This window comes from Zalophus californianus, chromosome 15 (genome assembly GCF_009762305.2).
Source record: "Zalophus californianus isolate mZalCal1 chromosome 15, mZalCal1.pri.v2, whole genome shotgun sequence".
In the NCBI taxonomy this organism is placed as follows: domain Eukaryota; kingdom Metazoa; phylum Chordata; class Mammalia; order Carnivora; family Otariidae; genus Zalophus; species Zalophus californianus.
In genome coordinates, this window is record NC_045609.1 from 30660981 (window position 1) to 30686452 (window position 25472).

Here is a 25472-nt window from a genome sequence, read left to right on the forward strand (position 1 = left end):
CCTTCAGCTGCCATCGTGGAGAGGTCTCCATGGGCCCCTCTCTTGACTGGCAGCAGCTTCCAAAAATCTGTGAGGCATGCAAAGTCCTAAGAGCGTTACAGAAGGACAGGATGCTAGTTCGTCAAGGGTACTAGCTCATCCAGCCAGTTGCTGCCTGATGGCCATGTTCCCTCCATGTTCCTCTGGGAAGTATTGCATCCTGCAATCTTGGGGACACATTGTGGCCAGTGGCTTGGCAGGGACAGGCCCCTGTGTTCCCCTAGCCACCCTGCACGCCTCTCCAGCGGCTCAGCCAGCGCCATGCTTTCATTATCGGTCAGCACATCTGTCTGCTCTAGTGGATTGTGGGCTCCCTGCAGGCAGAGCTACTGTGTCTGTCATCTTTGAACCCCCACTTCCCAGCACAGTCCCTGTAGGTTTGGAAGCACCTAATCAATGTTGATGGGAATACATTCACGAACAGGACATTTCTGAGCTCTGCTGTACTTCATCCAGAGAATTGTTCATCATGTCAGGATGTCGTCTGTGATTTCGGGGTTACGGTTGCTTTCTGAATATGATTGATTAGTAATGAGCATCAATATGTTGTGAATACCAGTTGCTAAGATGCCTTTGTCACACCTTATTTTGTCCTGTCTTTCTTTAAGAGTGAAGCATCTGAAAGGCCCATCAAGCCCCCGCTTACTGAAGCTAAGGTAAGAAACCTAAATGCTCTTTCTGTATCCTTCTGTAACATTTTCTAAACAAGAGGGATAGTGTGTGGCAATTCCCTTTGGGAATTCTGATCATGGTTTCAGTGAGCCATGAAGCCCTACTGTGGATTACCAGGGGAGGAAGAACATTTACTTCTAACCTGTTCCTACCTAGGCCCAGCCCACCCCACAGGGCAGGAGCTTTATGAGGGGGCCTTTGTTCCTAGGTTCCTCTCTTAGCCCTTTCTTGGGAGCAAAATGCTAAGTGTCCGAGCTAAACACAGGACCTTCCTACCTTGGAGCTGTATGGCTTCCTGACTGTGGGAGAGGCTCTGGGAGAGGGAATGGAAGGGTCTCTCCCCTCTTGTCTTTTCCACTGTGGGGAATCTGGCATGCCAGGAACTTGGTACCCATCCCCTCTGCACTGGAACATGGGCCAAAAAAAGTTTCAGATCTTTCCTATTGACATAACCCATAGGGTTCCAAATCAGAGAATTTTCTGTGCTACCTGTGATGGCCCCTCACCTTCCCTCTCATTCCCCAAGCGGGCACTTTACTGTGCCTATCAAATTGCAGTAGAGTGAATCTGAGGTGGATTGCTTCGGGAAGGTGGCGAGGTGGAGGCTTTGGAGAGCCAGCTTGCTGGGAGAAAAGTACAGTAACTTTTGATTTCTCCTACATCCGGCTCCCTTATCTAGTCCCAGGTGAGGTCCGAGGCTGGGTCCAGATTCATAGCCACCTCTGCCCTGCTGCTTATTCCACTGATCGAACAGCCATATTCTTGTTCTTTCAAAAATGAATCAGAGACTCCAGCATTTGAGGATTTATGGCTGAGAAGTGAAACTCAACATGCAAAAAAGGAAAAAATTACAACAGAGGGTGACATGTGCCTTAAGAGCCAGACGAGGGAGGGATCCACCCTGTCTTGGGGAGAGAAGGAAGGTTGGACAGTGGACGTGAGATTAGCAGGAGATTCTTGAAGCAGAAGAAAGAATCTGCAGGCCAGGAAGGACATTACAGGCATAGCCAGCCGCTAGGGCAGACAGGGAGCCTGTGAAGGATGGAAAGATCCTGGGAGGCTGTCTGGTGTGGTGCTGGTGGGGAAGGCGGGAAGGGAGGCTGATGAAGTTGGGTTGGGCTGGCCCTGGATGTCCAGTTAAGGAACTCCAGAGAGGGGGCCCAAAAGATCTTTAGGCCGAAGAGTCATGTGATTAAATTGTGTTCTGTCTGACAGCAGCAAGGAGCATCAGCGTTGAGCCTCCAGGGAATCAGCCAGGAGGTAGTGGGGATGAGTGTAGAGAGCTCTCCAGAGGCGGTGTGTGTGCAAGATGATCCACTTTGGAATGGGAAGAAAGTTGTACAAGTTCCCTTGCTAACAACTTTTTAAAGCTCAATTGGCACTGGTAGACTTGCTTGGTGAGGCTTCCAGATGGTTACTTGTATCATTTTGTACTCAGGGTCTCTCTCAATAAGAAGGGACAGATAGTGGTCCCTTCCTTTGTTTCCAGAGCCATTTTTAGCATGTTATGAGGCATTACCGTCTTCTGACTGCCTGGTTGGGGTAGTTTTGTACATCATATTATCTGGCTTTAACTAGGCTGACCCTCACAAAATAAGCAAGTGGCTTAGAAAGATGTCTGCGGGGGTGCCTGGGTGGCTCAGTCGTTAAGTGTCTGCCTTTGGCTCAGGTCATGATCCCAGGGTTCCTGGGATTGAGCCCTGCATCCAGCTACCTGCTCTGCAGGAAGCCTGCTTCTCCCTCTCCCACTCTCCCTGCTTGTGTTCCCTCTCTGGCTGTGTCTCTCTCTGTCAAATAAATAAATAAAATCTTTAAAAAAATTAAAAAGAAAGATTTCTGCCTAGAAACTATGGATTAAAGCTAATGAATAATGGGGCACCTGGTCGGTTGAGTCGGAAGAGAGAGAGTGACTCTTGATCTTGGGGTCTTGGGTTTGAGTCCTATGTTGGGTGTAGAGATTACTAAAAAAAATAAACTTAAAAAAACCTAATGAACAATGAGAAAATAAGAGCGCCAACTTGTTTCTTATCCCTGGTACCAGCTACTCATTAGCCACATCTTGGGGTTAAAAGAAATAAAAGATCTGATCAGATATAAAAAGTAGTCAGAGAAAAAAACAGACAAGGCTTTTTGAATTCTGGCTTTATTCTGTACATCACTGATGATAAGCTAATCCTTATGTTTACAGAGGACCTTGAGATAATTAGCTAATGGTACTATTAGGCCACCACGTTTAAAATTAGTTTATCTCATTTTTATGCCTTTTTTTAATTGAAGTATAATTTATTAGCTGTCAAACGCATACATTCTAAGTGTCAGGTCAAGAAATTTGAACACATGTCTATACCTATAGAACCCCATTCAAGATATAGAATATTTCCATCACCTCCCAAAATCTCATGTCCCTATCCAGTTAATACTTCCCCCATCCCCTGTCCTGAGGGTAGCATTGTTCTCACTTCTATCACCATAGGTTAGTTTTCCTGTTCTTAAACTTCATGTAAATGGAATCATACATGTGTACTCTTTTGTACCTGGCTTTAATATTTTCATATTGCTGCATGTACTGAGTTCATTCCTATGTGATCTTTTATATAGACAATCCTAAGATACACACACACACACACACACACACACACACACACACATGCTCACACACTGTTAGAATAAACACATTCAGCAAGGTTGCAGGATACAAACTTGATATGTGAAAATCAATTGTACTTCTATACATTTGCAATGAACAATCCAATAAGAAATTAAGAAAACAGTTTCATTTATAATAGCACCAGAAAGAACAAAACACTTAGGAATAAACTTAAAAGAAGTCCAAGACTTATACTCTGAAAAGTATAAAACACTGTTGAAAGAAATTGAGGAAGATCTAAAAAAATGGAAAGACATTCTATGTTCATGGATTGGAAAACTTAAGATGGCAATACTCCCCAAATTGACCTACAGATTCAACACAATCTCTATCAAAATTCCAGCTGGCTTCTTGGCAGAAATGGACAAGTTAATTCTAAAATTCATGTGGAGATGGAAGGTACCCAGATTAGTCAAAACATCTTGAATAATAAGAAGAAAGTCAAGGAACTTGCATTTCCTGTTTTTATAACTTATAAAGCTACAGTAATCAAGACAGCATGGTACTGGCGTAAGGATAGACCTATAGATCAATGGAATAGAATTGAGAGGTAAATGTAAACTCTTACATTTACAGTTATTTGGTTTTCAGAGGGATATGAAAACAATTCAGTGGGATAAGAATAATCTCTTCAACAAACGATGCTGTGACAGTTGGATATCCACATGCAAAAGAATGAAGTTGAATCCCTGCCCCATACAATATACAAAAATTAATTCAAAATATGCAGTAGCTAAAATTATAAAACTCTTAGAAGAAAACATAGATATGAATCTTCGTGACCTTGGATTTGGCAATGGTTTCTTACTGTGATAACTGTTACGGGCTGAATTGTGTCCCTCTACTACCAAATTCGTACGTTGACGTTTTAACCCCCAGCACCTCAGAATATAATCACATTTGGAGATGGGGGTCTTTAAAGAGTTAATTAATTTAAAATGAGGTCTTTAGAGTGCACCCTATTCCAATCCGACTGGCATCTTTTCAAGAAGAGGAAATTTGGACCCACAAAGAGACATCAGGGATGTGTGCACACAGGGAGAAGACCATGTGAGGAAGGCGGCTATCTGCGAGCTAAGGAGAGTCCTTAGAAGAAGCTCAACCTGCCAACACCTTGATCTTGGACTTCTAGCCTCCAGAATTGTGAGAAAATACATTTCTGTTTTTTAAGGCGCGTAGTCTGTAATATTTTATCTATCAACTGATGAATGGATAAACAAAGTGTGGTATATCCACACAATGGGATCTTATTCAGAAATAAAAAGAGGGCTGCAGTTCAGATATGTACTACAATGTGAATGAACATAAATGAAGTACATTTACACGCTTAATGAAAGAAGCCATTCACCAAAGATCACATATTGTATAGATTCCATTTACATGGAATGTCCAGAACAGGCACATCTGTAGAGACAGAAAAGTAGATTAGTGGTTGCCTAAAGCCATAGGGTAGCACGGGAGTTTGGGAGGTGACAGCTAATAGGTATGATGTTTCTTTTTGGGATAATGAAGATGCTCTAAAAATGACTGTGGTGATGATGTCACAACTCTGCAATTTATTAAAAATCACGAAACTGTATACTCTAAATAGGTGAATTACATGGTATGTGGATTATATCTCAGTAAAATTGTTAACAAAGGGGAAAAAAAGAATTCCATTTTTTATAGCTGAGAAGTATGAAGTATGTATAGATATAGTACAATTTTTTAATCTGCTTGTCTGCTCATGGACATTTGGGTTGTTTCTAGTTTTGGCTAATAAAGTGCTGTCTACATTTGTGTACAAATCCTTGTATGGACACGTGCTTTAATTTCTCTTGGGTAAATACCCAGGAATGGAATCGCTGGGTCATGGGGTAGGTATATATTAATTTTTTTAAAGATGTAACTATTTGAGAGAGAGAGAGAGAGAGAAAAATAGAGAGAGGGAGGGAGCGTGTGAGAAGGGGGAGGGGCAGAGGGAGAGGTAGAGCGATAATCCCAAGCAGACTCCATGCTGAGTGTGGAGCCCTATGCGGGGCTCATGACCTGAGTCGAAACCAAGAGTTGGATGCCCAACCCACTGAGCCACCCAGGCACCCCTATAGTCAACTTTATTAGGAATAGTCAAAAACAGTTCCAAAGTAGTGTAATTTTACACTCCCATCTGTCTCATCTGTTTTCATGTCTATGTTTTAGGTATGTTTTATAACATAAATAATAGTGCAGTAGTATGCATTGATAGTTATAAGTAAATATATAGATTGTTGAGATACGCGGTCAAAACATTTTTTGCTACAGGGGATTCTGAACAGATCAGTTCCGTAGCCTGGGACTAGGAGAGAGTTGATATTGTTAAGGGCTTTGTATCAGTTTTGTAGGGCTGCAATAGCAAACTGGTGCAAAGTTCGTGGTTTAAAATAACAGAAATTTTTTATCTCACAGTTCTGTAGGCCAGAAGTCCGAAATCAAGGTGTCAGCAGGGCGGGGCTCCCTCCTCAGGCTCTAGGGGAGGATCCTTCCTGGCCTCTTTCACTTTCAGGGGCTCCAGGCACTCCCTGGTTTGTGGCTGCAGAACCCCCTCTCATCTCTGCCTCCTCCTTCATGGGCCATTCTTCTTTGTCCCCTACTGTCTTGTCTTCTGCCTCTTATCAGGAAGGTCACTGGATTTAGGGCCTACCAGGGAGATCCTATCCCGGAAGATCTTATCTCAAGATCCCTAACTTAGGGATACACCAAGACCCTTTTTTTTTTTCCAAATAAGGTCACATGCACACGTTGTGGGGATTAAGGCATATCTTTTAGGGGGCACCATGCATCCCACTACAGGCCTGTTCTAGCAGAAGGAATGGGGAGCAGAGGATGGATTCAAGAGAGTTCTAGGTAGGATGTGTTTTGTTTTGTTCTTGAGGCACATATATAGGTTGACTCCATAGGGTTTGGTGACACATTAGATGCAGGACATTTGGGAGGGGAAAATCTCAAGGATAATGCTCAGGTTTTCAGCTTGGCTGATGGGAAGATGGTTCTACCTGGGACACTTTTTCCCAAGAGGGCAGAGGAAGCACAGACATGGTGTACTCCCATTTATTCTGGTTTCTGCTCAAATGTCATATCCTCAGAGAGGCCTCTCCTATTCATGCTATCCAAAATGATACTCTTATTCTCTGTTGTTCAACCTAGGTATCAGTTAGGATTAGATTTGGCTGATAGTAACAGAAAACTCCAAAATAGCAGTTGGATTAACACATTGAAATTTTATTTTCCTCTGAAGTTCTAGAAATCTAGAGGCAGTGGGGGGCTGATATGGGGCATCTTGGTGACAGGGACACAAGCTCCTTCTATTTTATTTTGTTGCTTTGTTTTGTGTGGCTGACATTCCCAAGTTTATCTCAATATCCAAGACATTCCTAGTTCTCTAGCCAGTCTGTCTGTATTTCAGCCAGCAGGAAGGAAGAATGGCAAAGAAGAAAAGCTGCATAATTGCAGTGTCTTAAGGAAGGCTTCTGGAAACTAGCACGAGATGCTCTCACTTTAATCTCGTTGGCCAGAACTTGCTCCCATGGCCACATCTATAGCTGCAGGGAAGGCTAGAAATATAGTCTTTAATTGGGGGGGGGTTGGATTCAGTTAAAAATTGGAGCCATTCATTAGAACAAAGGGGAAATGGAAATTGTAGCATGTAGCTGTATTGCCTATATTCTGCTTCATTTTTCCTCCTAGCACCTAACCTGATGTGTATTTAATTCGTGACTTGTTTACTACCTGTATCTCCCCACCAGAATGTGGGCAGAGACTCCGTCCTGTTCACCAGCCCATTTCTAGTGACCAGGAAGTAGAAGCAGACCAGGTGCTTCACAAATGTCTGTTGAGTGAATAAATGACAAAGGAGGGGGAATGAGAAGAGAGAGTGAGTTTAAGAAGAAGAAATGACTGTGATGGGAGACCTACCGAGTTTCAGGTGCCTGTGGGGTCTAGGAGTTGATGTTCACAGGCAGTTGGAATATGGGTCTGGAGCTCAGGAGAGAAGGGGGGCTGGAGTGGTTCTGGAGTGACAAGAGTGGTTCTTTGGGTAGGGTACATGGGGATGGACCCCCAGAAGACAGCAAGCGAGGAGGGCACACTCAGCCAGCTCAGCTGAATCTACCGAGCCCCATGTCCCCCACCCCCACACCACTGGGAAGGACAATTGCTTCCATATCTCCCTTATAAAATCCCTGTGGGTCATGCGAATCTGCCTTACCATGTGGTTTGAGAATGCCCTTTATAACAGGATCCATGTGCCATGCTTTACAAATCTAACCAAGCGTGACTTGGTACCCTAGGGAAGAAGCTCCCCAACGTGGGTTTTTGGACCCATCTGCGACGCGACTGAGGCATTGCTGGGCCTGCACAGAATAAGAGAAATAAGGACTCTATGGTAAAATGAATATTTCACCTTGTTAGAACAGCAGGGTGGTCTTGAACCAGACTCTCTGGGCACATATTCCAGCTCTTTGCAGTAGCTGTATGACCTGGAGAAGTCACCTTACGTCCCCGTGACTCAATATTCTCATCTATAAAATGAGGCTATGACCAGTATTTACCTCATTAGGTTGTACTGAGGGTCAAACAAGTTAATATAAGAATTTAGACCGATACCCGGTCCACAGTGAGTTCTACCACAGTGAGTTCTGGCTATTATAAAGCCAGAGGTAGTTAGTTTAAAAAGCAGCCCCTGTGTTTCTTTCTCTGGCTTAAGACATCTTTTTTCTTTAGGAAATAATGGTGATAGGAGATGGAAATTGTGACTAAAAATTATTTTTTTCTTAGCAAAATGAAAAGTCAGTATCTAGTTTTTATTTGTATGCATGTTTAACGTGCTGGCCTATGAGACTCCACAGCCTAAGAACCCTGCCTGGGTGTTGACATGGACTCTCCTGCCTGAACATTTCCTTCTATATTTTGGAGCTAATTCCAAAGGGACAGGAATAAAGAACTTCCACTGGCCCCGGAGAGGTGGTTGTATGTGGGCGTTGGAGAGAACTAGAACTAAAACTCAGAGGAATCAGCAGGGTGATTTTTTAGATTGCTCTGTTCCAACAAGATATGGGCTTCCTTTGGGAAAGGAGCAGGCTTGAGATAAGGAGCAGGGCTGAGGCCAGGCAGGCCTCAGCCGTCTGGTTAACCCTGCTTCCAGGCCATCATTCTTGATGCATAGGAGGCTTATCAGGTTCAGAGGCAATGGCATAGAGGATGGGATGTCCAAGAAGCAACAGGGCCAGATGGGGCTTTCTGCACTCCTGTGACGGACAGTCATCCCCACAGGGAAGTGGAAACCTTCTTGGGACAGAAGCTGAGAGAGGTGTCTCTGGGTATCAGGGGTTTTCTGAGCCGGGGAAACAGGTCAGGGTTGAGCAAGGGGCAGCCTGGCAGAGAGCTTTAGGGGACTGGGATGAAGCAAGAGAGGTGCCTACAGTGCAAGATTTGAACGTTAAGATTTAAACCTTGCACCGCTAGGCACCTTTCTTGCCTCATCCTAATCCCGGCCCTAACACCTGAAGCCTTCTGCCTGTAGATTCCAATTATTGGGAGCTTAAAGGCCTACAGGGGCCAGAGAGGCGTGTGCATCAGTGCAGGGGGGCCGCCTGGGTGGGGCCTGGGGCAAGCTGCAGCACCCCTGCACTGTCTGGAGGGGGCAGTGGCTACTCAGTTCTAGCTGAGCGTTGCCCCGGGATAACAGGGGCCCAGCGTGGCTAGACCTGAGACGCTGGGAACCTGGATTTTCAAGTGAAATCTCCTAATTTGTCAGTGTTTCATCATACTTGTAACATGTTAGGTGGGCTAAATAAGATATGTGCTGGGCCGTGTGGTAGCCTGTTGCCAATTTGTAACCTCTGTGATGATGTTGTCAGCGGGTAGAACTTTGGGCAAATAAAAGAGGAAGGGAGACAGGCCGAGAATGTGATTTTTTTTTTTAATTTAAATTCAATTAACTGACATATAGTGTATTATTGGTTTCAGAGGTAAAGGTCAGTGAGTCACCAGTCTTATGTAATACCCAGTGCTCATGACATCACGGACCCTCCTTAATGTCCATCCCCCAGTTCCCCATCCCCCCACCCCCCTCCCCGAGAATGTGATTTTACAGCCCCAGCCCCTCCAGGGAGCAAAACCGGCTGCCTTCAGCATTGTCCAAGAGGCGCCACGGAAAACAGTGCTGGTGGATTCATTTCAGAAATCTCCACCTGTTCCTGCGGAGAGTTAGCATCTAAATCAGCGATTCACCATCCTAGCAGCACCTGAGACGTACCTGGGGAAACTTTGTAAAGTGCTGTTTGGCCTGCGTTCCAGGTCAGTTCCACCGCCCTCTGGGGCTGAGGCCCGGGCATCAGCATTTGTAAAAGCAGCCAGGTTGAAATCCACAGATCTAATAGAAATGTGGGTTTCAGGACCCCTTCCAGGTGCTTCCTCTCAGACCATGCTCTGCCTGCCAGCATCCCTGTCTCCTCAGGATTCCAACACGCGGCGGTGGCTCACACGCTAGCCTTCCTTTTTCTTTCAGCCCTGTCTCTGCCTTGGAGACCTTAAACACTCTCTCATTGACTGATTAAGTGGGGATAAAGATATTTGCCCTGGTAACCTCACCAGCCTGTTATCAGGAGAAATGAGGCATTATTCGAGAGAATAAATGCTCCGTAAACTGTCCGTATCATGCAAACGTTGCCGGTAGAAGTGTGCGCCCAGGTGCTGGGGTACAGCTCTGATCCACTGGAGAGAATTTCTGGGGTGCCATTCCCAGTGCCCGGGGTCAGATGGTAGTTGTCACATTCTGACATGGCCGTGGCCTGCCTTCTCTTACTGGCAGGTGCATTTTGTGGGTGGCAGCCTGGTATGGCCTGACCCCTCCAGCCCCCACCCCAACTCTGGTACAAGAGGGAGCACAATGAACAGGGAAATCCAGGGCACTTTGGTGAGAGGGGAAGGCCATCTGGAGGGTGAGGGGAGACCTCCGGAACTCGATTTCCAATGGTCAAGGTCTTTGCTGTTCTTCCTTGGGGTCCAGAGAGTAATCAGCAAAGGGGGGCTTGATGTAGTTTTGGAACGTTGGTGAGGTCCGGAGCTGACGGCCAAGAAAGAATTCTTGAGATGTCTTTGGTGCAAAAAGGTGATTTTATTAAAGCACCGGGACAGGACCTGTGGGTAGAAAGAGCTGCTGCACCGGGGTTGTGAGGAATGGCTGATTATATACTATGGAGTTAGGGGAGGTAAGGAAAAAGGGAGGTGTCCAAAAGGGCTCTCATATGCCAAAGAGGACTCTCAGGCTACTGGAGGCCTGGCTATTATTAAGTGAAGGTTGTTTTTCCCTCTTAGCGAAGCATCACTGTTAAGACCGTTGGAGGTTTCCTAAAGGAAAGTCACATATATCCCACCCAGGATTGTGTGTGGAGGGGAGGTTGCGGTGTGTCAGCTTGTGCTCTGTCCTCAGCTGGCCTCCTGCTCCCTCATCAGGCTCAGCTGGGGTCTGAGAGCTATCTGACGGCAAAAAGAGGTGGGGATAATAAAGAAGTGCTCGAGGTGATCACTGGCATGATAAGACGGGGGACAGAGGCCCAGCTCTGAGCCCAGGAGGGGACACAGCAGTGCAGCCTGGGCTCTGGTCTCAGGAAGCTGTGTGATTGGGGCAGAGAAGGCCAGCCCCCCAGAAGACAGTCGCCAATATCAGGCAGACTGTTAGGCCTTGGCCTCACTTATCTGAGGCCCAGGCTGCAGTGTGGTGGGGGTGGGGGAGAATGGACAGAGCACTGGCTGGGCATCAGAACTGGGTTTGAGTCCCAGCTCCAACCTCCACCACAGCCTGACACTGGACAAAGATGGCCCACTTGCTGCATCGCAGGTTCCTCATCTGTAAAGAAGAGTCTTGGTCTACATCTAGATGGACTGTGAGCACAGTCCGAGTTGGCCTTGTGGAAGTGCTAAGGCCTGGGAGACCGGGGTGAGTAGCATGCTCAGGAAAGGCTTTCTGTGGAGGGCAGTGGGAGAGCTGGGCCTCAGGGAGAGGGTGGACCCGGACACTTGGTCAGGGGGTGGTGAGTGGAGAAGACGGGGCAAGCAAGAATATACGAGCAGGGGCTCAAAGGGGCCTGGCGGGCCGGGGACAGTGGGAAGTGGCCTCACTGGGGCCCCTGGGGGAGGAAGGGGTAAGTGGGGAAGAGTTGAGTCAGATCACAGAAGGCCTCAGACATCAGGCAGCAGTGTTTCAATTGGCTCCGTCAGGAAGGAGGGGGTCATCACGGGATTTGGGGTAGAGCTGTGATGTGATTAGGCTGCTTTTTAGCAGGAATAATGTGGCCTGGACTTCAGAATGACTTGGATTGTAGAAAGCCAGGAAACAGGCAGGGCAGCTAGAAGACTTTTGTAATATTTCTGGCACGGGACAATGAGGCCTAGGGGTTGAAGGAAGCAGTGGGGCAGGCCTAGAGGTATTTCACAGGAAATACTGATGGACCTTGGGGCCTGCGTGCATTCAAGGGGTGGAGAGGAAGGAGTCATCTTGAGAAGCAGTTTCTCTCTCCACTGCCAGGGAACAGAAAGCATTGGCAGCCGCCCTGCTTGCAAACATAACATCTTGGGGTAGCCTGGAAAACTGGGAAAGCTGCTCCCTGGCTCCAGCTCATAATGATGCAAGAGAACATGGACGTAATGGGGGCACAGTGATGGCGGCGGGTGGGGGTGGGTGGGTTGAGGGGTATGTATACTCTGAATGTTTCTGATCCCTGCACTGGGCTCATGCCATCTTGGAGGGTTAGGTGTGGAAGCCAGAGCAATTTGCAAAGCACAGTTCTTGATCCTCAAGGAACTTCCAGCATCCCAGTTGCAGGCCTCAAATGGCAGTGGAGAACAACCAAATCGTTCTTTCTCCCAATTTTCTTTATGGCCATGTAGACAGTGTAAGCGTTGGATGGATGCCAGAGAACTTCTCTTCCTAGTTTATAACGATACTATCCTGAGGGCAGACCCAGGCTTTGTGGGGTTTGAAGCTTAAATAACTTTAGGGAGCCTCTTCGGAAAGCAATTCAAAATTACAAATATAAAATTGCTACACCCTCTCAGGGCCTAGAACGGGGAGGAATGCAAGTGAGAAGCCCTCATCAGCTTCCCAATCTTATAATAATACCCACCATTTATGGTGTCTAATAAGCAGGTGTTTTAATGTAGTGGGTGGGTGGGCTTTAGGATCTCCATGTCATGGATGAGGAAGCAAGCTCAGGAAGGTGACTCAGAATGTCACAGCCAGAAAGCCAGCCATGAGTGCTGAGCTCCTGACTGAAGGCTCTGGCCTCAAGGGCCACATCTGAGGTCCTCTTTGGTTGGTGGTGACTGCCGCGGTCAGACCCCTGATGTTCCTGAGGAGGAATGTTAAGCCATCTCCCCGCTGAGACCACTTTTGTACCTTTATGTAGGCTGGTCAGGGCTCCCCCGGATCCAGGTCTGGGGTAGAGGTTGGGGGGTTGGACTGTGGTCATCTGTCAGGGCACCGCCTGGTGCAGCCGTGGTCCCAAGAGCACGGCCTATTTCCGCGGAGAGGCTACATACAATAGCAAGGACCGCAAACTGCAGCGGTGAGCACTGACTTTGGAAAACACACAGACCGAATCCTGGGATCTACAACTTCCTGGTTGTATAAAGTTCGGCAAGAAACGCCGCCTCCGTGAGCCTCAACTTGATTACCTGTTGAATCAGGATAGTAACCACTTCATTGTATTTTGAGCTCATTACATGTCCCCTTGTGAGGCAGTAGAACTCCCGCACCCAGACGCGACGGATCTAAGAACACTCTGGTAGCGATCGGTCCAAGCAGCCCCCTAACCGCCTGATTCCGCACCTCCCCTCCTCGTCGTTAAGGCTGAACGTTTTTCTCAGGATTCCTCCCAGCCCGGCTCACTTCCGTTGGGGAAGTGAAAAAGGTGGCACCTCGGAGGGGCGCCTGAAGGATCCCCCGGACGCCCGCGAGCCTGGGTGCCCGAGAGGAAGAGGAAGCCCGGGGTGGGGGGGGGGGGTGCGGACAGGCCGGGGCGTGAGCCCTCGGGAGAGCGGCAGGAACCAGTGACTCCGGGGCGGGCGCTGTGGGGCGTCGCTCTCGATTTAGCAACACAAATCCGCCTGCCGGAGATTAGGCCGGGCGAGCCGGGTTAGGGGTGATGCACTGCCCGGAGGTCGCAGCTGAGGCTCGGCGCTCTTCCCGGCGGACCCGCAGGAGCCGGCCGGAGCGGGGATCCGGTGCGAGGACCGCGCAGCCTCCGGGCTCTCGCCTCCTCCGGCCCAGGCCCGGCTCGCTTTGCACGCCCACTTCTGCACCCGCCTCCGGCGTCTGCCCATCCGCGGAACTCCCGGGGGCGAGCCTCATTTTCCCGCGAAGGGGGCCGCGCCCCCACAGGCCGCTCCGGCTGGCAGCGGGCCCTCCTCGGGGGCCGCTCGTCCCGCCCGAGTCGGGCGGCGCCTCCTCCCGCGCCCCGCGCGCGTCCGCCCGGCCGGGCGCCGCCACGCGCGACCCTGCGCGCCCGAGCGAGCCTCCCGCCCTCGCGCCGGCTCCCTACGTGGGGGACGTGCCGGGAGATGCCTGCCCGTGGGGGATTTCGCAGCGCCGCCGCCCCCTTTCCGGCGCGGGAGGGAGCGGCCGCCGCGCCCCCCCACCCAGGCCCGGACGCCGCCGCCCGGCGCTGCAGAGGCGGGCGGCAGCCAATGGGCGCCGAGGAGGTGGGCCGGCTGGCGGCTGTCACCCTCCCGGGGACGGGAGCGCGGAGCCGGGGAGCGCGCGAGCCACCGCCTCCCGGGCCTTGGGGGTGGAGCCGCGGCTGGAGGAGGAGGAGGAGCCGCCGAGCAGTCGCCCGAGGACCACTGCTCGCTCGGGCTGCGGAGCACCCCCGCCGGCCCCTCGCCTGCAGCTCCGTGTCCGCCGCCGTCAGCATGATCGCCGCGCAGCTCCTGGCCTATTACTTCACCGAGCTGAAGGATGACCAAGTCAAAAAGGTGAGCCCCCGCGCGCGCCGCCGCCCGGCGCTCTGGGCGCAGCGTTGCATTCCGGCATCCGCTCGCCGCCGCCGCCTCCATCCTCCCGCGCCCAGGCTCCCCCAGGCCGGCACTGCTTGGACTGCAGGGCGGGGGAAGCCTTCGCCTTTCGATCCTGCCCGGGATTGTGTGTGTGGTGGGGGGAAGACCCCCGAGACCGGGCTGCTTGCTGCAGTGTCCTTGAGCCGGGCTGTGGATGTCAGATGGGTCCCCCCCCGGGCCACGCGGGGAGGCGCCTGAGCCCGGGGACCGGTGGGTCGGTCCGCAGGGCCTGTTCGGAAGGTTCTGAGCGCCGTGGGCGGAGGAGTGATTACAGAGATGGTGGGGAGCTGAGTGCGCAGCAGGCGGGGCTGCCGGCTGGAGGCCGGGCATCCCACATTTGGGGTTCCCCGCGGAGGGCGCCGGGTGCCCGGGAGAAGCTCTCACCCCGGCTCTACCCGCTGTTGCGGCTGCCCCTTAATCTGGGGACAGGGTGACCCGCCCGGCTTCCCGGAACGGGGAGGGCTGCGGAGGCCACCGGAAACTTTGCTCATAGGCCTCAGGTCCAGAGTGGCATGTCTTGAATGGAATTTTTTATTCCTCTACGTGACTGCTCTCTTAAACTGTAATTTCCAGCCAGCGCAGGGAGCTTAAATAAGAGACTGGTCTTTTGAGTCGGATAGAGGCCTTGACATGTATGCCTGTGACATGTGTGTACTCGCACAGGGACGCATCTCCCTACCCTAAGGGGTTGCTGCCTTGGACATCTGTCTAGCAGAAAATGCTGTCCGCTGGCAGGTCTTAAAGGTGTGTCTCTCCCTTATGACAGCCCTGCCACCATGTTTTTAAGGAACAGCCTAGGTGGTGAGGAAAAGCGCCCATTTTACCAGTCCGGGGCCTGGCACGGGCTCCTGTCCCAGCGTGGGTGACGGGAGGACTGCTGGAGTAAGGTGGAATGGATACACAGTGAACCTGACTGTGGAGTTCAGACAAGGGAAGTACCCACAGGTGAGAGGTGGGAGCGTAAAGCCACAGGATGTTCCCTCAGTTCTCTTCCTATCTACCTAGGACAACCCCCTCTGGCACACTAGGAAGTAGGCCTGCTGAGGGCAGTGACCTCATCAAGGTCACCCGGTGAGTTAGAGGCAGAGCCAGGGCGGGTCTCTCCCTCCCTCCCCTGGGAACCGGGGCTCCTACTGGAAGTCAGCTGAGGGGGAGGTGCTGAGACAAAGGCCCTGGGGATGCTGCTTGGATCCTGGGTCCTGTGCTGAGTGGGGACCAGAGTAGGGCAATTAGGAGACAGGCCTGGAAATCTGCCACCGTCCCTCATAGCTAGGAGCAACAGTGCCTTTAGAGTTGTCCCACTGTGGGACTCCTGCTCACTGCTGGGCAGCACTGTGGAGCTTCCTCTGGCCACGGAGCTCAGGGAGCTGTGCCTGCCTCCAGGTACATTTCATGTTCTCTTCAGTGGTGGTGTGTGCCGTTGATGTTCTTCCCATTTCCAGTGGGGAATTTAGGGTACAGATGAGTTCACTGTCCTTCCCCTGCATGTGGCGCACACTGTAGCTCAAGACAGCAGATCACTGGGGTGGGGGACCCAGATGACCCCTCTAAGCTTCCACCGTCCATACCCACCATCACCTGTGTGGCCTCCAGGGCCTATGTTGGGTTGAGGTTTGGATTGTACTCAGTAAGAATTGTTTTATCAGGCACTCAGTGTTAACTGTGGCCTCCCTCCAATTCTATCCACCAGGCTCCCCGAGGCATCTGGGTGTGTGACTTCTGAATCAGTTGGTCCTCCTCAAATCCCTTCTGCTCTGAGATTGGGATCCTGGCATTTCCTCCCCACTCTCTGCTGGCCTCAGAACATTGCTGGAGGAGGGTCTTGAGCCAAAACTTCCACCACATATTATTATTGGCCACGGAGAGTTTTAAGAACGAGATGGCTTTCTTGCACACCACCTTAAACTGCTTTCTATGGGGGGGGGGTGGTGTGTATTCCTGTCAGAGGATCACCTTGGTCTGCATTATGGGCTACGTAGCATGGCCATCCATGGGTGTGGTCACCAGGAAGCTTCCTGGGCCTCCCGAGAGCCTAGTGGAAACGCGTTCCAGTGGCCTAGTCAGCTTTCCCCACCCCCACCTGGGCAGAAGCTGGGGGACTGCATCTTCTCTCTTGGGACTCAAGACTTGGGAGAGAGCAGCCCTTCCTACCCACTGCTTGCTGTGAAAAGCCTGGGTGGGGCTGCAGGACTGCAAGGCCTGTTCTTCTTGCTGAAATTGGGCCCTACCTGCGACCCAGTGGGGACCCAGTGAGGCTAGCCCCCCGCCTGCCTACCCAGCCAGCGTGGGTAGCCATGATGAGTCAGCCCTTCAGCCCTAGGCAGCCTCTGGGGCTCTGGAGACAGCCCTGGCACCCCCCCCCCCCACTAACCTTCATTCATTTTCTTGCCTTCTGGCCTGGGGATAGGAGGAAGGAAGATGGGGATGGTGCCAGGGAAGGTTCCTTCGGGATTGCTCAGGATACAGAAGTGATCATGAAAAGGGTTATCATTTCTCTCTCCATTGCCTATGAGACATGTCACTAATTCAATCTCATAAATATATCCGGGGTTGAAACAGGCCAAGTGCCTGGCTGCCTGGCGTGGAGCCCCATTTACCAGACTCTCCCTTCATGACACTGGTTAATGGGGTGCTGGGAAAAGCGTGTCCTGGCATTAGACTGAAATAAGTACAAGACATACTTTCCTTTTACTCTCCTAGTGCCTTTAGCGGGAAAGGGAAGGCATGTGTGTGTTTGTGAAAGATCCCATTCATCAGAATCCCAGACATCTACTAGGTCTGCAGCTAGAGGCTGGGTCCTTTGACCTCCAAGTAACTTTTAACAGGCCTGTCATCTTGCCTGCTTCTTCCGCTTGGCTTTGCCGTTAGGAGCCTGGAGGAGGGTGATGGTGTGCATAGTGCTTTGTTTGGGAGAGAAAGAGGAGTCCAGCAAGGTGAGAACTTGGCCTCTTAAGAAGGACTAGCTTCCCGGGGCGCCTGGCTGCCTCAGTTGGTAGGACATGCGACTCTGCATCTTAGGGTTGTGAGTTTGAGCCCCACACTGTGTGTGGAGATTACTTAAAAATAAAATCTTAAAAAAAAAAAAAAAGGAAGAACTAGCTTCGTCTCCTTCAAGTTTGTCAGAATGGTGACCAGTGGGTTATCTCTGAGTGGGGTCCCCGTGACCCTAAGTAATCCCCATTAGCCGGTGAACAAATAGGTGCGATTTGTCCAACAGCTGAACTCAGGAGTACTGGACCCAGGAAGGTGGGGGAGAGTATGCTTAGCAGTGAAAGGGCTACCCACGGTTTATTTTCTCAGAGCTCATGTGTCCCAGCTGCAAAAGCAAGCATAAAAAATTGCCCTTTCCTTATTGCTCAGGGGTGAGGGAGAGGAGGGTTAGGAAATTATGAAAAATGCCTCAGATACCTTTAGATCTATACAACTGTCCAGGAAGAGCCTCACTCCTTGGTGAATCTTCATCTCATAATCCTTGTCCCTGCTACCTCAGATGTCTTCGGAGTTCTCCCCCCCAAGAGAAGCCCCAGCGCTTCATTTGGTTTGATAATTTGGGACCTTCGTGAGGGAATAAACTGGGAAACCGGGTGGGTATGAGGGACTTTCACATCTGGCCATGCTCTGCCGTCCTCCCACGCTCCTGCTGTTTTCTGGAGATGGCATGGGCAGCCTTCTCCAAAAGAGACTGATTTGGTACTGTCTCCGCGTGTGTCTGCAGTCAGGGATTCCTGCTGGGTAGAATTAGCCTCTGGAGTCCGCTCTGAGCATGCCTGAGGACGCCCCTGCGGACAGCGGGGCAGCCATACACCTCCGAGGCCCAGAAGCAGTCATGGCCAGACTGCTGGCACCTGCTTATTGGTCTGAGGACCTTTAGAATCCAATCCGGTCATGGGAACTCAGTAGTGTCTTTGGAAGACGTTTGAGTCCTTTATTATGTGCAGAGGGCTGTGTGAGGCTGGGGTGACAACTATAGACTTGGTAGACACGATCCCTGTTCCCCTGGAGCATAAATAATGATTTGCTCTCGCAGTTGGGGGCCAGGGGTCAGATCATGGGTGGGAAATCACTTGCTCAGGAGTGGCTTAAAGCCAGGCTCTAGGTGGACAAATGGGAATATTATACTTAGAAACTTTGGGGGGGGGGTAGTCAGATGGATAGTTCTCAAAATGTAGTTTGCTTTCTCTTTAATGGCTTGTTATCTCTGAGCATCCCAGTACCGTTTCTGGCTGTCTTATCAGATGTCGTGTGTGTGTGTGCGTGTGTGTGCGCGCGTGCACCTGTCTATCTAACGATACACACAAGTGTACAACATGCTTGTGTGTGTGTATGCTTTCAAAAACCTCCTGAGAGGTTGTGAGGACAGGAAGTAGTAGTATTCCTGAGTGTCCCAGAGCAGCGCCTCCCCTGGGCATCCCACCGCCTGCCCTTTGTGCTGCAGACCCCAGGCAGGGATTTTATTCCTCATTTAGAAATGGACTGGAGGTCCCATGGAGAGAGACATGATTTTCTCAAGGTCTTAAGACAATCTGGAATGGGGTCCAGTGGGCTCTTCTTACTCCCTCTGCTTCTTTCCTCTAGAAGAAAAATCCACCTTTGTTGATTTTAATGATTTAACTTGGAGTCTGTATTTTAATTCTCTCCCCCACAAGTCAATACGTAGGAGTCAAATTTTATTTTGAAATATCTGAGGTGCATAAAAACGAGATTTGAGATTAATATTAAACACCTGTGTACCCACCGCGCAGCCTGAGAAGTTACAGACAGTTACAGTTACACTAGAGAAGCCTGGAAGCCCTGCCTTCCCATCTCCTGTCCCATTCTGTTTCTCCTTGCAGAGAGCGCCTCTGTCTTGTTTTAGATGTTTATTATTTCCATGCATGTTTTTATGCCTTTATTACATAGCATGTATCTATAAACAGTGTACAGTGTTACTTTATGTGGATGTAAGCTTTTGTAAAGGATGCTATACTCCATGTATCCTTCTGCAACTCGCCTTTTCTACCTTAGCGATCTATCTTCGGGGTTTTTCCATGTTGATCCATACACCTGTGTTTCATCAATTTAAACTGCTGCATGCTCTTACATTGTGTGAATATACCACAATGTATACTTTATCTATTGTTTGGATGGGGATTTGGGTTTCTGATGTTTCACATTACAAACAGTGCCACTGTGATTCTTCTCATGCCCGTCTCCAGTAGACACGCGCATTGCTCTGGCCTCTCGGGCTGTCTATCTGGGACGGAACTGCTGGGTGGAGGAGTGTGTGCATCTTCCCATTTTCCAGATTTTGTCAAATTGCCATCTTCATACTTCCCTCAGAAGTTTGTACAGGTTCCTCTTGTCCCACACTAACCCTCGGGACGGTCAAACCTGTAACATGTTTTAGTAGATAATTTTTTTAATAAAGATTTTATGTATTTATTTGTCAGGGAGAGAGATTGAGAGAGCGAGCGCACGTACACAAGCAGGGGCAGCGGCAGGCAGAGGGAGAGGGAGAAGCAGGTTCCCCGCTGAGCAGGGGGCCCGATGCAGGGCTCGATCCCAGGACCCTGGGATCCTGACCTGAGCCGAAGGCAGACGCTTCACTGGCTGAGCCACCCAGGCGTCCCAAGTAGATAATTTTAAAGAGACTCTTTCTTCCCAGTCATTTCCATTCACATTACAGCACTCGAGCTTAGTTGAGCTTAGTTTAAAATTAGCCATTTCCTCGTTTACCGTATCAAGCAGAGCCCTTGTGAGGTTGACAGCTCTCGTTGAGAGCCGTGCCAGCCCCATTGACTGCTGCTGGGACGCGTGCATACTCCCGAGGAGGGGGAGTAGGCGCAGGGAAAGGCGGGGAGGGCTCTCTGTGCCCCCCCCCCCCACGCCGTGCTCCAGTGTGGGAATCCGTTGCACTTTTCCGGGAATTAAAACATGCACGTGGGCTTCTGCCCGCACACCCTCTCCCTTCCTGGGTGGAGCCAGGCGCGGCTGGCTTATCAGTCCCCTAAATGTGCCCGCCTCTGTTTGAGGACGCTCAGGCCCGCAGCCTCTCTGACTATCTTCCGTAAAAGGAGAGGGTGACCGTGCCCCACCGCAGGACAACTGAAATGCGAAGTGTGCAGCCCAGCCATTTGCAAACCGAGGTCCCTGCTCCGGGGGGGGGGGGGGGGGGGGATGTCGGATCTTGTGTTCATCTGATTCCAGGCTTGGTTATAGGCCACAAACGCTGACACCTGAAGGGCACCTCGGAGGGACATTGAATGCCGACTAGGGGCCTTTCTTTCCTAACACAGGTCTTATTTCATCATCAGTGTTTCTTCATGAAATGCCTGTCACATTCACTGCTGGGTGCTGTGCTGAAGGCGATATATCCCCACAACGCCCCTGTGCCGGGGGGGGGGGGGTACTGTTATGATCTCCACTTTTGGAGAGAGACCCCTGAGGCTCAGATAGGAAACAGAAGAGCCAGCCTTCAGACCCATCGAATCTGATGGCAGAGCCCCGTTATTTTTTTAGTGGAGGTATAATACTCACAGTGTAAAACTCACCATTTTAAAGTGTACAGAGTGGCTTCAAGTACATTCACAAGGTTGTGCAACCATTACCACCATCTAATTCCAGAACATTTTCATCACCCCCAAAAGAAACCCCGTACCCATTAAGCAGATAGTCCCCATCCCACCCTCACCCCAGCCCCTGGCATCTACTAATCTACTTTCTTTTTTAAAAATGGATTTATCTCTTCTGGACATTTCGTATAAGTGGAATCATGCAGTATGTGGCCTTTGTGTCTGGTCTTTCACTGAGCATCATGTTTTCAAGGTTCATCCATGCTGTAGCACGGATCAGTCCGTCATTACTGAATATTTAGTTGTTATATCCGGATACCGTGGTATGTTTATGCATATGTCAGTTGATGGACATTGGGGTTATTTCCACTTTGGAATAATGTCGCTGTGAACATTTGTGTGCATGTTTTTCCAGCGTGGACATATGCTTTCACTCCTCTTGGGCATATGCATAGGAGTGGCATTGCTGGGGGAGCCCCTGTCTTTATCCCCCTGGAGAAAGGCACCGTCTCCATTTAGAAGTGAGGAAACAGAGACCTCCCCCCCCCCCCCCCCCCCCCCCGCCAGCAAGGGGTGAAGTGACTTGTTGAAGACCACACAGTTCATTAGTAATAGGGACAACACTCCCTGGTCCCCTGACTCAGAAACCCATGTTCTTCCCACCATACCACACCCAACCCCTCCCATTTTGTTGTTTAGGGAAACAGAGCCAAGGAGGTTGAGAGATGAGGCAGAGCTGGGCACAGGACCTACCCGTCCACCACCAGGTTCCCCAGACCTCTTTTGCTCCTTCCCCTTCCTCCCCATCCTCCCCAACACGAGCACATTGGCTTTGCTTGTCCCCCTCCCCCCATGCCCCCCTACCCTTGCTCAGTGTTGATGAACTCCCTCCACTTGGGAAGGAAATTGGCCCAACAAAGTCATTTACAGTGAAATGTTAGGGATTTCCCATTTTTCAAATTTCTCCCTGTACTCTTTCTATTTGTCTTCTCCCCCCCATCCTTGTTTGCATTTAAAAGAGGACCCCCACCGAGGGCAATGCCTAACCTGCAAGAAGAACCCCTAATGCTCTTGTAATGCCTAGTTCTGAAGATTGTCCTCTCCTGCAGCCTCTGCCTGGCTGCACTGTAAGCGGCTAGTTTCCTTGATTGGGGTTTGCTTTCAGCCCTGTTACTCGATCTGCCCTCGTTTCTCTTGTGTCACCTGGTGCCTTCTCTGATGTCTCTCTGGGTGGCTGGGATGGGTGGAGGAGGAGACCCAGGCCACTGTCATCGTAAAGGCACCATGTCACCTTTGCAAAGTTCTTTTCTATTTACAACATACTCTCACGTGCTTGATTTAGTTGAGTCCTTCCAGCCAACTTGGATGTAGGTATTTCTTCCTGCATCTTACATATGGGGCAGCTGAACCTCAGGAAATGCAATTGACATGATCTTGGTGGCCAGAAAGCAGTAGGACCAGGAGAGGGATTGCAGGTCTGACACCGGTGGGCAGATCTCGCCGTCCCTGCAGAACCCGGACCGTGGTCCAGGGCTGCACACTTCCAAAAGAGTACAGGGCAGCAGCCTGCAGTAGAAACCATCACCGAAGCCTCCCAAACTGGGGATGCTAGAGCTATGCCGTCCAGAACAGTAGCTGCTAGCCGCACATGGCTACTGGGCACTTGAAATATGGTGAGCCTGATTTGAGATGTGGTCTTAAGTGTCAAGTATGCACAGGATTTCAAAGACTTTGTATGACAAAAAGATATATAAACTATCTCATTAATCATTTTAAAAGCATTGTTTGCCTGTGGGAATAATATTTTGGATATATTGGGTTAAGTACAATGTTACTAAAATTAATTTCACCTGTTTTTCTTTTAAAAAACATGTGGCTACTAGAAAGTTTAAAATTACATATGCGGCTGCATTATGTTTCTGTTGGACAGAGCTCTGCTAGACAGTGAATTTTATGGCTAAACTTTGGGCAGTGGCACTCTGCATTGAAAGTGGTGGGTTCTTCCGGGTCCTTGGGCTTCAGTGTCCTCATCCGTAAGACTAGGCGGCTGGGATCCATTATCTCTAACACATGCTTCTAGCTTGAGCAGTGTGGTGGTGGCCAGCGAGCTGTCTGGGCCTCAGTTTCCTTATTTGTCAGATGGAGTGGATGATTCCTGCCTTGCCGTCTGCTCATTTATCCAGTTAGAGAAGGGATGTGGAAACACTTGGAGAGCATAGGGAACTGTATGAATGCCAGGACACACCTTTAGGCGCTGTGAGAGGCTCGGTGAGGCAGAGTAATCCAGAGAGGGAGGAAGGAGAGTAATCCACGGTGTCTGGAGCTCCTGTGCCCTGTATGAGGGCCAGAGGGCAGTTTGTTGCTGTTTTGCTCATGGAAGTGACTTGTCCAAGGTGATGGGGGCGGGGTCAGTGTAGCTGGAGGAGGCCTGAGGGCTTTGGATTTCTAGCCAGGTCTACTCGCACCACTGCACTATTTGCACCCCAGGGCCTTAGGGTCTGGTTGTCTCATAGTGAAAGCCAAACTGCACTTTGGAGACTCTCTTCTCTCTTGGCTGGAGGTACCTGGGACGTTGGGAACTGTGAGTCTGGAGGCTGGCCCCAGCACACGAGGCTGAGAATTAAGCTTGTTGTTCTTGCCCTGCCACATTCCAGGGCGGTTCTGTTCCCCTTGAGGCCACTGGGTACCTCCTTTATTTTTAGCTAGTTCAGTGTGACAGCTTTGTTCTCGTCCTGGGCGGCAGCTTGGTCTCTCTCACCAGCCCAGGAAGCGCTTGTTATGGGGTATTAATGCATACCAAGGTCGCCAGGAGGACCTTGGGCATGATTTCAAGGCCTTACACGGTTCTCGCAAGAGGATTCTGAGGAACTAGGGGAGGAGTGTCGAGTTTGGAGTCTTGAGCGGGAGCCGCACCGGTTGCTGGGTGCTTGGGGTCCCTCACTTGATTTCACGGCCCCAGCTTCCTCCTGTGTAAGATGCAGTCCCTGCGCCCCGCTGCAAGTCAGGGCAGGTGGATGCGCCCAGCATGGGCCGGGTCCCTGCTTAACATCTCCCTTCCCCAGACCTCAATTTCTCATCAAGAGCGGGGATCCCATTCTCTTCCTGATTTGTTGGGAGTACATAAAAGTGTCAAATGGATAATCTGTGGTGCCCAGCCCATGCTCGTTGAAAGGGAGCTCGGAGCTTGCAGTTCAGAAGCATAAATAAGATGGCAGATAAGGGTGAAGAACCCATTCTGGTCCCTGGGCTGCCTGAGGGGACGAACCTTCGTAAAGAGCCTGGGGAAAGGGAACCTCCCCTTACAATATTTTGACTTGCGGAAGGGGTCCTGTTTGCTCTGGTGATGTTGGTGCACCCATCTTTCACTCGGGAGCCTCTAGAGTGGAATTCATGTTCCCAAACACATTTCCTATGGAGGCTGTCAGGTATTTAGCAGTCTCTGGGAGGCCTGAAGAGTGGAGTGAGAATCTCGGTTATCTGTAGGGCTCTGTGTCCTTCAGGGCCTCAGCCCTGAGATGCAGATGTTGTGTGTGTGTGGGGGGGGGGGGGCGGCGGGGTAGAGGACCAGAGAACGCCTGGAACACTCTGTCCCTCAGGGAGAGGCTGTTGGCCCCACACAGGTCCCCAGGAGGCTGAAGTGAGGGGCTGGGCCATTCAGGGAAGAGGAGCGTCCTTATCTGAGCCAGCAAACCCTTCTGAGACCTCCCTGGCTAGGCGGCACCAGAGGCCTTCCCGCCCAGAAGCGCAGGCACCCAGCCCAGTGGAAAAGACACCCGGAGGGCTTTGCAGAGGACACAAAGGGCCTGGAAGGCATGGCCCCTGTCCCCTGGGCGCTCACAGACTAGCTGGAGGCACAGATCATGTGTGTGTTGCTGCCGCTCCTGAGAGAGGCTCTCCCGCTGCCATGTGTCCACCGGGGCAAATTAATACCTACATAGTGACCACTGATGGCAGAGGGGATGTTGAGAAGAGGAGCAGCTGCTGTTGGGTGGGGCGGATCATGGCATGCCCCTCGGAGGAGGTGAGTCTGGAGGTGGACTTTGGGAGAAAGGAGGCATGGAGAAGCCCTTTACAGGCCGAGCAAGCAGAGGGGTTGGTGGATCCATGAGGAAAGGCCTTTGGGGGTGAAGAACCATTGTTAGGGCCCCAGGCTGCCCGAGGGAAGGCAGGCTGGTGCTGGGATGGCGGCTCCCGTGGGGAACTCTGCAGGGTGAGGATGTCTCTTGTTGTGGCCACGAGGAGCTGAGCAGGAGATGCTCCCCAGTTGCCAAGAACAGGACAGGAACACAGGTTCTTTGGGCCACCGCCCATAGCAGTGAGGTGGGGCGGGGCACTGAGGAGCCCGGGCAGGCGGGAGGAGGGGCAGGAGGGGGCTCAGGCCAGCACACACACCGCAGCGGGGCATAGCCTTTGGGCTCAGTGTGGTTCTGAACTCTCTTCCCGGGATTTTGGGAAGGGGGACGAGAACAGGTCAGACAGCCTGTGGGTGGTGG

The 25472-nt window shown here is 50.8% G+C and overlaps 1 protein-coding gene across 3 annotated transcripts in view; it reads left to right on the top strand.

Annotated features, from left to right (window-relative positions):
* Nucleotides 1-25472, top strand: part of HK1 (hexokinase 1) — a 113902-nt gene that overhangs the window by 37201 nt on the left and 51229 nt on the right. The window contains exon 6 of one of the 3 annotated variants that reach the window (XM_027596273.2): nucleotides 648-695. In XM_027596273.2, the coding sequence (XP_027452074.1) occupies nucleotides 648-695 (48 nt within the window). Of the gene's footprint in view, nucleotides 1-647; nucleotides 696-14154; nucleotides 14348-24757; nucleotides 25001-25472 lie in introns of those variants that run through there. The other 2 variants (XM_027596271.2, XM_027596272.2) reach the window with 2 other exon arrangements.